At 43.2% G+C, this 15,076-nt stretch overlaps 1 protein-coding gene across 1 annotated transcript in view; it reads left to right on the top strand.

The window, feature by feature from the left end:
* Window positions 1-14,381, top strand: part of ZDHHC4 (zDHHC palmitoyltransferase 4) — a gene marked incomplete in the record, with an annotated part of 21,395 nt that extends 7,014 nt beyond the window's left edge. The window contains 2 exon segments of the mRNA XM_073636499.1: window positions 5,354-5,598; window positions 7,939-14,381. Coding sequence (XP_073492600.1) covers window positions 5,354-5,598; window positions 7,939-8,184 — 491 coding nt within the window.
* Between the last annotated feature and the right edge of the window lie 695 nt (window positions 14,382-15,076).

Below are 15,076 nucleotides of genomic sequence, written 5' to 3'. Positions count from 1 at the left end.
GGATAGAGTAGGGGAATGGTTAAAACCTTTATTTTTTGCTGTCTGTGTACCATAGGGGAAATGTCCCTTCACTTCCTGTACCAGAGAAGCAAACAGGAAGTTGGAGGAAACCTCCCAAAAGCAAGGAGGATTGTGCCCTCTTAGACAGTTGTCCCCGAAACAGGTGTCCCCATTGGGAGATTTCCCCTCACATCTTGTTCTGGGACAACTATAAAACTTGGGGACAAAGGGTCTAACCCTTCCCCACTCCATCCAAAACTAAAAAAAATATTTTTAGAGATATACTTAAAGTGAATTGTGATTGGTCGCTATGAGTTGCTGCACTGCAGTACTGGTTATTACCGGACTACGGAACTGCAAGCAAAGTCTAGATCTGCAGCAGGGTCATCAATTAATTTCCCTTTTCTGTGTTTTAGGGACGGTGACAAAAAGCAACGAGGCGTTTAGCATTGAGATGTACCAATATGACAATGTCATGTTCCATCAAGGGAGAAAATGTCAGACGTGTCTCCTGATGAAGCCAGCCAGATCAAAGCACTGCGGTGAGAACCTTTTATCTGAAGAACAAAGAATTTAAAGAAAAATTATTGCAGGCAAGGTGATAGCAGCCAGTCACTCATGTCAGCCAGAGACCAGCAACACTGATATTTGCACTACACAACAAGTACCAATAGACATCAAAAGGGAGCCAGGACTTCAATAAGGCACTTCCTATTGCTGAGTTGTTTTGCCATCCTTTTTCTTGTACCTGTTAAATAACTGACTCAGAACAAATATGTGTATATTGGGTGTCCCAACAGTTCCCTGCCTGCATGCTTGTTCCAGGATGGTGACATGCTAAGCTGTGACCATAGTATACCTTTTTAGTCCACATAATACACGCCAAATTGAAAAACAAATGGCATGGGGCCCTCCCCAAAATCCATGCCAGACCCTTATCCGAGCAGGCAAGCCCAGCAGGTCAGGAAAGGGTGGGGACAAGCGAGAGCCCCCTTCCTCCTGAACCATACCGGGCCACATGCCCTCAAAATGGGGGGTGGGGGGGGGTGGGGTGCTTCGGGGCAGGGGAGTTGATGGATACAAGGGCCTCTTCCCCACAATCCTGGCTGGTGGTTTTGTGGGTCTGTGAGCAGGGGTTTATTCAGAATCCAGACTCCGCTCCTCCCCCGTTTGAATGAGTATGGGGCGCCCCCCTGAGCCGTCATCGACTGGTTATGCTGGGTCACCGACGTCACTACAGGTGACGTTGCTGGGTGGACCCACCTCTTACCTATTTAAGAACTGTCAGATTGTGGGAGCCTTCGGCGCAAACAAAGCTTATTTTTTTTTTTTTTTCCTTTTTCGGGTCGGTGGTGCGGCGGTTGTCGTGATTGACAATGGAGGATCTACATCGGGGGACATTGTTTCTTTTATTTTTTTTAATAAAGGACTTGTCAAAAACTTGTGTAGTGTTTTTACTCACTCTTTTGGAGACTGGGTAGGGGAACCCCATACTCATTAGGGGGGGGAGGTCAGGTCCTGGGGGCCTCCTTGTTAAAGGGGGCTTCCAGATCCTGAATAAGCCCCCTGCCTGCAGACCCCCACAACCACTGGCCAGGGTTGTGAGGAAGAGGCCCTTGTCCCCATCAACATTGGGACAAGGTACTTTGGGGGGGAGGGGGGGTACAGAGCCCTCCCTGCCCCAAAGAATGCCCCCCCTCATTTTGAGGGCATGTGGCCTTGTATGGTTCAGAAGGAGGGGGGACGCTCACTTGTCCCGTCTCTTTCCTGACCGGCTGGGCTGCATGCTTGAATAAGAAGGGTCTGGTATGGATTTTGGGGGGGACCCCATCGCCAATTTTTTTGAAAATTCTGAAAGCAATATACAGTTCCAAAAACATCCGGTTTATGGAAAACCCTGGGATACTAAAGTTTTACTGATGTATTCACAAATAATTCACACATTTTATATGCAGTACCTTACTGGCCATTTAAACCAAACCTGTGGGTATGAAAAAAAAAAAAAAAAAAACATGCCGCTGCCACTCCATTAACCATATGCCTGCACCACATCAGCTCTGATTTCCTTTGGAGCCCCTTGGGAGGATACACTGATATGCAAATAGCAGTCAGATCCTGTGGTCACTGGCCCTGGCTTCCCAGCCTCCCTATTGGTTAATAAGGTCGTCCTCTGCAGAGCCGCCAGTCAGGTATAGGAGGGGCAGCTGGTGAGCACATATTGATCTTTCCACATCAGAATTCCCTGTTGTATTGTGCTCCACAGGAATGAGAAATGACATACAGACACCTGGATTTGCCTTCTATGCAAGGAAGTGTCAGCTTCATATATTTATTATACCCACAGGTATACTTTATTATAAACCTTTCCCAACAGTATGGTGGCCGCCTTCTGAAAATATTTCCTGGCTGTTACATTGGCCCTCTCGTATCTGTTCTTTGTGAGTCACTGACCAGCAACAAGTGTGCAGATATGGAAAGTCAAATTCAGAGGTCCTTACTTGTTCTGGGTTGGTGATTCAAAGTAATATACAGTGCATCCGGAAAGTATTCACAGCGCTTCACTTTTTCCACATTTTGTTATGTTACAGCCTTATTCCAAAATGAATTAAATTCATTATTTTCCCCAAAATTCTACAAACAATACCCCATAATGACAACGTGAAAGAAGTTTGTTTGAAATCTTTGCAAGTTTAAAAATAAAAAACGAAAAAAAACCCCCATGTACTTAAGTATTCACAGCCTTTGCTCAATACCTTGTTGGAGCACCTTTGGCACCAATTACAGCCTCAAGTCTTTTGAATATGATGCTACAAGCTTGGCACACCTATTTTTGGGCAGTTTCTCCCATTCTTCTTTCTCTCAAGCTCCATCAGGTTGGATGGGGAGCGTCAGTGCACAGCCATTTTCAGATCTCATCAGAGATGTTTAATGGGATTCAAGTCTGGGCTCTGGCTGGGCCACTCAAGGACATTCAGAGTTGTCCTGTAGCCACTCCTTTGTTATCTTGGCTGTGAGCTTAGGGTCGTTGTACTGTTGGAAGGTGAACCTTCGCCCCAGTCTGAGGTCCAGAGCGCTCTGGAGTAGGTTTTCATCAAGGATGTCTCTGTACATTGCTGCATTCATCTTTCCCTCATCCTGACCAGTCTCCCAGTTCCTGCCCCTGAAAAACATCCCCACAGCATGATGCTGCCACCACCACCATGCTTCACTATAGGGATGGTATTGGCCAGGTGATGAGCGGTGCCTGGTTCCCTCCAGACATGACGCTTGCCATTCAGGAAAAAGAGTTCAATCTTTGTTTCATCAGACCAGAGAATTTTGTTTTTCATGGACTGAGAGTCCTTCAGGTGCCTTTTGGTAAACTCCAGGTGGGCTGTCATGTGACTTTTACTGAGGAGTGGCTTCCGTCTGGCCACTCTACCATACAGACCTGATTGGTGGAGTGCTGCAAAGATGGTTGTTCTTCTGGAACGTTCTCCTCTCTCCACAGAGAAATACTGGAGCTCTGTCAGAGTGACCATCGGGTTCTTGGTTACCTCCCTGACAAAGGCCCTTCTCCCCCGATCCCTCAGTTTGGCCGGGCGGCCTGCTCTAGGAAGAGTCCTGGTGGTTCCAAACCTTTTCCATTTATGGATGTTGGAGGCCACTGTGCTCATTGGGACCTTCAGTGCTGCAGAATTTTTCTGTACCCTTCCCCAGATCTGTGCCTCGATACAATCCTGTCTCGGAGGTTTGCAGACAATTCCTTGGACTTCATGGCTTGGGTTGTGCTCTGACATGCACTGTTAACTGTGGGACCTTTTATAGAGACAGGTGTGTGCCTTTCCAAATCATGTCCAATCAACTGAATTTACCACAGGTGGACTCCAATCAAGCTGTAGAAACATCTGAAGGATGAGCAGAGGAAACAGGATGCACCTGAGCTCAATTTTGAGTTTCATACCAAAGGCTGTGAATACTTATGTACATGTGATTTTTTTTTTTTAATTTTTTTTTTTATCTTTAATACATTTTTTCAAAGACTTCAAATGAACCTCTTTCACGTTGGCCTTATGGGGTATTGTTTGTAGAATTTTGAGGAAAATAAGGAATAAGGCTGTAACATAACAAAATGTGAAAAAGTGAAGCGCTGTAATTACTTTGCACTGTAGCTAGACCATTAGCATGGCAGCCAGGTAAATGGGACTTGCCGAATAATGCCTCAGCAATAGCAACCTACATGTATCTCTGTAAGGTTTTGGATACCAAGAAAATATGATAATCCAGTGCTCTGTATGGATTCCTACATGTGTTCTCAAGATTCTACTTGCAGTGTCTCCTCCTGGTGAAAATGTGATATTGCAACACAATGATGAAACAGAGATTCATTCTTAGAACCACCAAGTTGGAGTCCAACTCAATAAAGTAATGTTACCTACCACACTGTTATTTATAAGGAGTGTTTGAGAGCTTGCATCTCTCCATTTGACAATAAAAAGGAGTGCCAATCAAATATGGATTTTTTTTTTTAAACTCTATAGCCAAAAATGTTTTCTTGTATTATGGGAAAGTGTTCAGGTTTGTATTGCTAAATCTGTATCCCTGATGGGAAGAACAACCTTCTCTATTTGCATTGGTGACCATTGTCAACATGCTAGGAAGTGACGATGAAACCCAAAAATGTTATAGTTTTCACTGTAACAGGAATAATGGGGAAATCTTCCAATACAGACACCAGGCCAGTGACAGCTACAGTATCTAAGAAGATTTTTCTTCATGTTAAAGAGATTTCATTATCCTTTTTGTTGTGTCTTCTATAAAGGAAATGTAGGAAAACTTCCCTGAAGGCGCACAGCAAAAAAAAAAAAAGGGGGGGTTTTAACTATTTTCTTTGATATAAATAGTAAAAAATATTGCTTTAACCTCCTTTTTCTATGATCTTTTTAGGTAAACTGCTTTATTAGCTGATGATCTCTTTAGCTCCTAACGTTTTGATTGACGGATTTGTTTTATGACAATTGCATTGCTGTGTACTCTAAAGCCCTGTACACACGGGCCAAATATCGGGCAGCATCAGCTGTTTCGATAGAAATCGGTCGAAATTTGGCCCGTGTGTACAGCATCTGGACCAACAGCAGCCGGCCGTTCTTGTTGAAGGGTCATGACTAAAGAAGGTTGAAGAAGGTCTGCCGATCATGTCCCGATCAGCGCGGGGGGGGGGGGGGGGGGTGGCGTCCTCCTGTCAGATTACAATAGAACAGCAGGGGAGATCACTGTGCTAACATTGGGTTTTTAGTACAGCCGCTCTGTGTGTACTGGGCTTTGGTTGGTGTGTAAGAAGACCTGAATATCACATATGGTAATCTTCTTACAGGTGTATGCAACGTCTGCGTGCAGCGATTTGATCATCACTGTGTGTGGGTAAACAACTGCATCGGAGCCCAGAATATAAGATACTTCTTCCTCTACCTCGTCAGTCTGTCTTTCACAGCTCTGTCAATGGCTGGAGTCATTGCAGGATTCCTCCTGCAGGTGGTGTTGTTGTCACATATGATGCATGCAGCCTATAAGGACATGGAAGGCTATGAAGAGTTGGTTGGCATCGTTTTCATCATTCAGGTAGGTTGCATGAGTTATAAATGGCATGCAAATCTTAAGGCTGCAAAGTTAGTCCAGCCAAAAATGTTTTGTTTTGGGGAAGTTGAAACTAGAAACTCTTTTTTTTAACTTGGTTTTTATTTATTTATTTTTGAAGAAATAAAACACAAAACAAAAAAGCAATACAGATAAAGTTTTACTGCCAAGACAGCCTCACACAAACATCAAGCATTTGCAAATAGACCTCGAAATTTTTTTAAATTTTCGTTTCATTCGCTAGGTTTTTTTTTTTTTTTTTTTTTTTTTTTTCAGGTCATTCATTTTGATCGAAAATTCGTCATTTCGAAAATCCGAAAGAAAATTAGAACAAAAAAATTCTAAAGAATAAATAACTAACTAATGATAACTATCAAATTATAGGTATTGGAATATACTTTCAAATTTGGCTGTTAATGAACGTAACAAATACGAGTTTATCCGGAATGGAATGGAACTAATTAATAATAAATAATAATAATTTTTTATTGATGCATTACGTTCCATTCGTTTAGATACGGCATTCGTAACTTCTGATAAATTCGTATGCGTTATGTTCACCAACAGCCAAATTTGAAAGGAAATTCCAATACCTATCATTTTAACAGTTATTTTTTCGGAATTTCGAATTTACGAATATTCGGAAAAAAATTGTTAAGCGGGTTCTCGTTAATTCTGATGTTTCTGAATAAACAAATTTGTCAAAAATTTACGAATTTGAAACTAATTGCACATATCTATTTGCAAATAACACTACATGTGTCATTAAATAGGAACAGTAATTCAAACGTATTATACCTCGTCCACATAAAGGTCAGAACAATTACCCCCTTAATATAAACATTCAGGGGTGCATCTCTCACCTTTTTGTCTTCTACTGTAAAGCATACATTTACATTCATTAGTCAGAGAGATCCAGCCTAGCCAATGAGTACACTGTGTCTATCACCAGTTTCAACAGACTCAAGCCTGGGGTATCAAGCCAGGGACCCCATAAGTTGTCAAATCTATGGGGACAGCCCCTATGTTAATACTTCTCAAATAGATGGGTTTCCCCCATACAGTGTACCCATTCTCTGTGAAAAGAAGGGTCAGTAGGCTTCCAGTATCTGAGTATCATTCTCCGGTGTTGAAAAAGAGCTCTCTCGTGGGATCCAGCAATTTCAAGTCATCTAAAATGCCCAAGAGGCATGGTTTAGGGTCAAGTGGTATGGAGGTCTGAAACAGTGTTTATAGTGTTCAACACGCCCACCCAATAGAGATGCAATTTGGGGCATCTCCAAGTTAAGGGAATCAAGTCCCCACACTTGCCACAGATAGGGAAGTCTAGAATGCCCATTGCATGTAATCTGGCTGGGGTTAAATGCGTCCCAGGGAGTAAATACAGTTGCATAAGCCTCTGTTTTACATTTAAAGAGGTAAGGTTTTTGTTTTGTTTTTTTTTTTCCCTGAATCATACTTATCTAGGTGAATGATGTGTACCTAGGTGGATGTCCCCCGGCACCTCTACACTGAGAACCGAGTGATCGAACACCGCCGATTGCTCAGTTCTCACAGTTCCCCGAGCAGAGAGCTGTAGATTGTCAGTCACAGCTCTCTGCTCTGCTCTCCCTTCACTGGTGTGCTGGGCCGGCTCTGTCATACACCTGGAATGAGCATGCAGCCAGTGAAACTTGCATATACTTGATTCACTTTAGTGAATCATTAGGTAGAAGTGTTGGGATTAAGATGACAGCCAAAGAGCCTGCACGTTTACCAACCAATGAGCAATGGCAATGCAGATATTTATTCTCTCACAGGTACTCTTTAAAGCCCAACTCCAGAATTATTATTTTTTGAAACAATCTATTGCCAGACAATTTTTTTTTTTAATAAAAAAGCAGCCTTTGCTACAGTACTCGCCATCTTCCCATCGCTGTCTCCCTCCTGCCGTCTCACTGCTTTGTGGTCCAGTAGTACTCCTGTTCTGGTTTGAATGACGCCAAAGTCACTCCACTTCCTGTGCGCTCCGGGCGTCAAGAACACGCCCCCTGTGATTAAATCATCACACTGCTTGGACTTGGAGGAGAATGCTGCAGAGAAAGGTGCCTTGTAATTACATGTACCATTCTCTGCAGTGTTCAGGGCCGCCCACCAGTGGTGGACAGTAGTGGAAGAAGAGGGCCCTGTGTGTCATGTGATTGGTCAGAAGACACATAGCAAGATCGGTATAAACAAAATACTGGGAGATTGCAAGATTGAAATTGGGGTTTCAGTGAAGTGAGTTTGTGCACCCTAATCCTCCACACATCAGAATTGATTGCCGTTGTGTTTGTGTTTCCCCAGCACCTCTTTCTGACTTTCCCGCGGATTGTCTTCACCCTGGGATTCCTGCTCATCCTCACTCTGATATTAGGTGGCTACACCTGCTTTGTGTGTTACCTCTGCATCACCAACCAGACCACCAACCAGTGGTACAAGGCCCGAGGGCTTAACTCCTCTTCAGCATCTGCTAGGACTTACTCCAAAGGCATTATGGGTAACCTGAAAGAAGTTTTCCAGCCTTTTACCAGTCATAAAAAGAAGAGATGAGACTGGCCTGGAATGACTGCAGTGTTCAAAGGGCACCTGTCACACACTCTATGTAGGATGCTTGGTATGGACCAGCACTCAGATGAGTGCCACAATGACAGTTCTAGTTCCTAGTGAATGGATGGGGCTGAAGTACTTGGCCTTCACGCAACAGCTGGGGAAATGGGACATCGTACGGAGCATAATAACCTTCCTAAGGTTCCTTTAATGCTTTGTAGCACTGAGAGCTTATGTATTAAATGCCCACAGTGCAGCATTTGGTGGAGCTCATAATACAAAAAAATAGAACAAAAATGTTTATAGCCAACTATTAATTGTACTAACCCCACCTTACCTTGTAAGATTATGAGCATGTATAATTCAACATGTGGTCAGACTTTTACATATAATATGGGGTTTGATTTACCAAAGCTGGAGAGTGCAAAATCTGGTGCAGATCTGCAATCAGCTTCCAGGTTTTATTGTCAACGCTTAATTGAAGAAGCTGATTGGCTACCATGCACAGCAGATTCTTGCACTAGTTTTAATAAATCCGTCTCTGTGACCAGAAGAATGTGAACGCTCTTCCAGAATATTGAGTTCAGGTGTTTCCGGTGAAGGATATTTGTAATGCTACAGCATATTCGGTTTACAGAGCTTTAAGCACTTCCCGCCCGCGCTGTGGCCGAAAGATGGCTAAAGTGGGCTTACTTTGCCGGGAGGGCGTCGTATGACATCTTCCCCTGATCACGCTGCCCGGGCAGCACGCTCCGTGATCGCTAAGTTCTTTGGACTCAGCTGATCACAGATCGGGGTAAAGGGCTAATCAGAGCGGCTCTTTACCATGTGATTAGCTGTGTCCAATGACGGCTGATCATGATGTAAACACAATCCGGTTATCGACATTTCTTTCTTCACACTGACAGCGTGAGGAGGGGAGAAGAGAGCCGATAACTGGCTTGTGTTAAAGGGACATCTACACTGATAATCAGTGCCCTGATTATCAGTGTAGTCCCAACAGTGCCCACCACTGCTGCCAATCAGGGTCACCTATCAGTCCTGCCTCATCAGTGCAGCCCCAGCAGCGCACATCAGTGTTTACATTTTCTGCCTTTTTTGCTAAAAAAAAAAAAAAAAAAACCCAGTGGTGATTTAAATATCACCAAAAGAAAGCTGATTGTGTAAAAAAAAAAGTATAAAAAAAATTTCATATGGGTACAGTGTTGCATGACCGCGCAATTGTCATTCGAAGTGTGACAGCGCTGAAAGCAGAAAATTGGGCAGGAAGGGGGTAAAAAGTGCCCGAAAGGCACTCCAGTTAAAAATGCATGGTTTCTAATAGGGTTGTCCCGATACCGATACTAGTATCGGTATCGGCACCGATACCGAGCATTTGCCCAAGTACTTGTACTCGGGCAAATGCTCCCGATGCTTCCCCCGATACCTAAAAGTCAGCTGTGATCGGCGCATGGGGGAGATACAAGCTTCTCCCCCCAGCGGCTTTCAGCTGCTTTAGTGACACAGCGGTGATCGCTCACCGCTGACTGTCACTGCATTATCCTCCATGCCCCCTCCTTTCCTCTGTGCCTCTCCGCTGTCCCCCTCCGTTCTTCTCTCCTTTTCTGTCCCCCTCCGCTGTCCCCTCCGTTCCTCTTTCCTAACCTGTGTCTCTCCGCTGTCCCCTCCGTTCCCCCCTCCTTCTCTGTCCCCCTCCGTTCTCCCCCTCCGTTCCGCCGTCCTCCTCCTCCTTCCTTTGTGAATAGACAGAGTCAGCTGACTCTGTCCATTCACATAACTGAAACATTGTAATCTCTTGTGATTACTATGTGTCAGTTTATGAATGGAGAGGAGCCGCTGTCTTCTCTCCATTCATTCTCAGTGCAGCTGAGGCTGCAGAGAAAGGGACTGGGGAATCTCTATCCTCTGTCTCTTTCTCTGTCTCAAGGGGGAGATATCAGAGGTCTGTTAAGACCCCTGATATCTCACCAAAGCCCCCCAACAGGGCTGATTAAAAAAAAAACAAAAACAAAAAAAACACATATTGCAATAAAGAATAAAAAAAAAATTATTGTAAAAAATAAAAATTGTAAATTAAAAAAAAAAAAAAAAACAAAACACACACACACACATACACCGTTCACCCCCCCCCCCCCCCCCCAAAAAAAAAAAAAAAAAAGCACTGTTAAAAAAAAAATTAAAAAAAACACTGTCACGTGACATAAAAAAAAAGTATCGGTATTCGGTATCGGCGAGTACTTGAAAAAAAGTATCGGTACTTGTACTCGGTCCTGAAAAAGTGGTATCGGGACAACCCTAGTTTCTAAGAATGGGTGCAATCAATATTATCTGTAACTTGTAAGTCCATTATTTAATATTATCCCTTTCATGACTAAGCCTATTTTTGAAATTTGGTGTTTACAAGTTAAAATCCGTATTTTTTGCTAGAAAATTACTTAGAACCCCCAAACATTATGTATATTTTTTTAGCAGAGAATCTAGAGAATAAAATGGAGATTGTTGCAATATTTTATATCACACGGTATTTGTGCAGCGGTGTTTTAAACGCAAATTTTTGAAAAAGGGACACTTTCATGAATTTTAAAAAATCCAAAAAGTAAAGTTACCTCAATTTTTTTGTATAATGTGAAAAATGATGTTACGCCGAGTAAATAGATACCAAACATGTCACGCTTTATAATTGCACACACTCGTGGAATGGCGACAAACTACGGTACCTAAGAATTTCCATATGCAACGCTTTCCTTTTTTTTTTACGGTTACCAGGTTAGAGTTACAGAGGAGGTCTAGGGCTAGAATTATTGCTCTCACTCTGACGATCGCGGCGATACCTCACATGTGTGATTTGAACACCGTTTACATATGCGTATGCGTTTTCTTTGCTGCGCGAGCTTGCGGGGACGGGGGCGCTTTATAAAAAAAATTTTTTTTTCTTATTTATTTTATTTATTTTTAAATTCATAAATTGTGTTTAAAAAAAAAATGTTTTGATGACTTTTATTTTTATTGCTGTCACAAGGAATGTAAACATCCCTTGTGACAGTAATAGGTGGTGACAGGTACTCTTTATGGAGAGATCGGGGGTCTAAAAGACCTCCCCCCATCCCTCCTTTACACTCCGAAAACGGCGATTCTGAATACTGTGTACTTTTTTAAAACCTGCGCCATTGGCAGCCGAGTAAACTGGAAGTGACGTCGCTTCCGTGTTTACAATTTGAAGGCTGGAACGAAGCCACCCACAGCTTCGTTCCAGCCCGCCCCCAGCCGCCGGAGGCATCGGATTGGTCACCGAGCCTCCGGATCGACCGGGAGGCCCGGTAAGAGCGGCGGGAGGGGGGGACGTCCCCTCCCGCTGCTCTGGTATAACAACCGAGCGGCTTTTAGCCGCATTGGTTGTTCTACATGGATAGCCAATCGCCGGCTCTAAACAACGGTACCGGGATGATGCCTGCAGCTGCGGGCATCCTCTCGGTATAACCCCCGAAAGCCGAGTACGCACATCTGCGTATGGTCGGCGGGAAGGGGTTATAGATCAGTTACCTGCTGATCTTGCCAGTTCCTCATTTGGTCATGCAATTCTAGTGTCAAGCTGACAATACTATCGGCTATTCCTACTGAGAGCCCCTTAGCACCTAGAATCTCTTTATGCATAAGATATGCATGGATAGGTCATGTTGGACACTCTCTATGGCACACGTGTTGTTCACCCAGCTTTAACATCAGCGCCTGGTGTAGTCCATAATCGCGCTGCCCACAGTGAATGGAATGTTTAGATTCTGTTGATTAGATTTTTATGAAAATGAATGACAACACTGCACTGTGCCAGCAGGTTGAATGGAAAAAAACTGACAGCTCAGGACAGAGCCGCTGTACTAACAATCCAATGTTAGTACAGTGATCTCTGCTGCTGAGCTATTGTGTTCTGACAGGGGGGTGGTTTTCCAGCATGCTCGTCTGACAGAAGTCGGGCTGTCTGCCATACACGCGGGCCGAATGTTGGTCAGTTTTTATTGAACCAACTGATGTTGCCCGGCGTTCGGCCCGTGTGTACTAGGCTTTAGCCTTTTCATTACCACTTCAGCTCCGGAAGATTTTACCCCCCCTCATGACCAGGCCATTTTTTGCTATTAAGTACTGTGCTATTTTAACTGGCGACTGGGCGGTCATGCAACACTGTACCCAAATTAAATTTGTACAATTTTTTCACATAAATAGAGCTTTCTTTTGGTGGTATTTGGTCACCACTGGGTTTTTTCTATTTTATAAACTAAAAAAGACTGACAATTTTGGAAAAAAAAAATATTTTTTTACTTTCTGCTCTAAAAAATAAAAAAAAAAATTCATAAATGGTAGCCAAAATGTATTCTGCAACGTGTTTTTGATTTAAAAAATCCCAATAGGCGTATATTGATTGGTTTGCGTGAAAGTTATAGCGCCTACAAACTATGGTGTTATATGCTGGATTTTATGGGGTTTTTTTTCTATATACTACCAATGGTGGCGATCAACAACTTATAATGGGACTGTAATAGTGCAGCAGGCAATCTGACACTAACTGACACTGGGGGGGGAACTGACTAACTGCCACTTACATCACCAGTAACACTAATACAGTGATCAGTGCTAATACTATACACTGCCACTGTACTGGCTGGAAAGGGGTTAACATCTAGGGCGATCAAGGGGTTAAATATGTGTAAAGTGTGCTGCTTTTAGGAGATCTTAGTTTATCATCCTAGCTTTGTAGGGATGAGAAACTCACAGATCGCTTCCTCTGTACAGAGCTCTGTGTTGTTTACCAACACAGCTCACTGGGCTGTGATCGTACATAGCAGATCAGCAGTGATGTGCGTGTCCGAAACCCAGAAGTAGGCAGCGACATACGGGTACATCGCTTTACCTACATCGGCCGCTTGCCCTCAGGACATTGCGAGCAGGCGGTCGCTAAGTGGTTAACACAAGGTGAAAGTGTCACTAAACCCACATCATAAAAACCTATCAATAAATGGTGTATTACATGCTGTTCATACTCAGTCATGAGATTCGTTTTCTATATTCTATTCAAACCTGGTTGGTCCTGCTGCTCTCTATCTCCACCTTCTGTTCATTTTTTTTCAGTTCAGCTAGGGATTTTGCAGCTGTGGTGGCAACTCTGCACTTGTTCAGTTTTCAGTGAGTTTCTATGCTGAGCATTTCCTCCCTACCACATCTGATCAGCCCATGTGACTATAGAGTGGGATATTACATCTAGATTGATGGAGGCTTCACCTCCCTCCTATTCTAAGAGGCAGGCTGGAGGGGTGTGGCACAGCCTGTGACTGGCAGAAATCTGCCCACACCATGTTATTGCCAAAAAATAATAAAGATTTGATTTAAAATATATATTTGTATGCCAATTTAAACAGATATTGATATATTTATACTCTGTATTCCAAAGGCTGTTTTTATTTTTTTTTTTTATTTTGAACATATGACTAGCAGCAGAGGACTAGAAGCTGCTCCTGCTTCTGTTTCCTTGCAGACAGGCTGAGAAAAATCTGGGTCATGTGACAGCTGTATATTGATTAGGAAAAAAGGTACTTAGATGTTGTTTTTTTTTGTTTGTTTGTTTTTTTTATTAAAATAATTACAGTGCCATCATCCAAATAGAGAAAGAGAAGGCAGGATGTAAATTAAACAGTGTGTGTTTAGTATCAATTAAAGGCACTTACATTTGGGCTGCTTTTACACTGATATGTTTTTTCATCTTTTGCGTTAAAGAAAGGAAAAACGCGTGACCATGTAATCCTACGGAACTCTTCAAACTGATCTGTTGCAGGTCCGCTGCGTTTAATAAAATCCTGCTTGCTGCATTTTTGGTGCGGTAAAAAAAAATGCACTAAAAACGCATCACCCCATTGAAATGCATAGAAAACGCAACAAAAGCACTCGCGGTTGTGTTGTCGCATGTCCTGTGAAAAACGCGCGGCAAAAATGCATATGCATTTTTATCACATTTTTGCTACAGACCAGCGTGAAAGTGCCCTTAGAGTGTAAGCTCTTATGAGCAGGGCCATTGTATTGGAACTGTACTTTCTCCAGTACTGTCTATATTGTAAAGCACTATATAAATCCTGTATAATAATAATAATATTAATTTAGACATGTGATTGTATTTTCAAACCTCATTTGGCTAAAAATCACTTTTTTGAAAATTTGTTTCCTCATTCTGGCGTTTTTGTTTTGTGAATTGAGACGGAAGATGTTTTAGAAAAGCCATTCTCAACCAGGTTTCCTCCAGAGGTTGCTAAAAGGTTCCTTGAGCTGTGGTGGAGTGACCTCCCATTTCATGGTGCCTGCAAAGTTTAGTGGTCAAAGACACTCGGCAAAGCTAGCTGCCTGAACCCATTGTTCTTTTTAACTGCCTGTAAGGGTTGCATTCCGGCTACGTTGTTAGGCAGGGTACGCACGGAGCGGTTTCTACTGTACCAAATCAGCCAGTACAGTAGAAACCGTCCGACTTTCGGCCCATGTGTACAATTGCCTGTCCAACAGAAACCAATCTCACGGTCAGCTTCTGTCAAGTGAGCATGCTGGGAAACCAGCTTCCGATCAGCGCGTGTAGCCAATGGCTGTGAGTGTTGACCAGTGTGTTCTGGCAAGGGGGTCAAGTCCCCTGTCAGAACACAATAGCACGGTGGGAGAAATCGCTGCTAACACCACTCATGGTAATATAGCGATCTGGCAGTGTTTTTGGTTTTCGTTCAGCCTGCTGGGTTGAATGATAAAAAACATATTGAAGAAGTACGGGCAAAGCCCCTTTGGCTATACATCTCCTGTGGATCACAGAAGTGTAGTTTTTCAGGGGCTGAAACCCGCTGTCGGCTGGTGACAGAGCCGGTCCAGGCTAGAGAAG

Source organism: Aquarana catesbeiana, linkage group LG06, assembly GCF_042186555.1.
Source record: "Aquarana catesbeiana isolate 2022-GZ linkage group LG06, ASM4218655v1, whole genome shotgun sequence".
Lineage (NCBI taxonomy): Eukaryota > Metazoa > Chordata > Amphibia > Anura > Ranidae > Aquarana > Aquarana catesbeiana.
The sequence above is the reverse complement of the archived record's forward strand: the minus strand, read 5'-3'. Positions and strand labels throughout refer to the sequence as shown.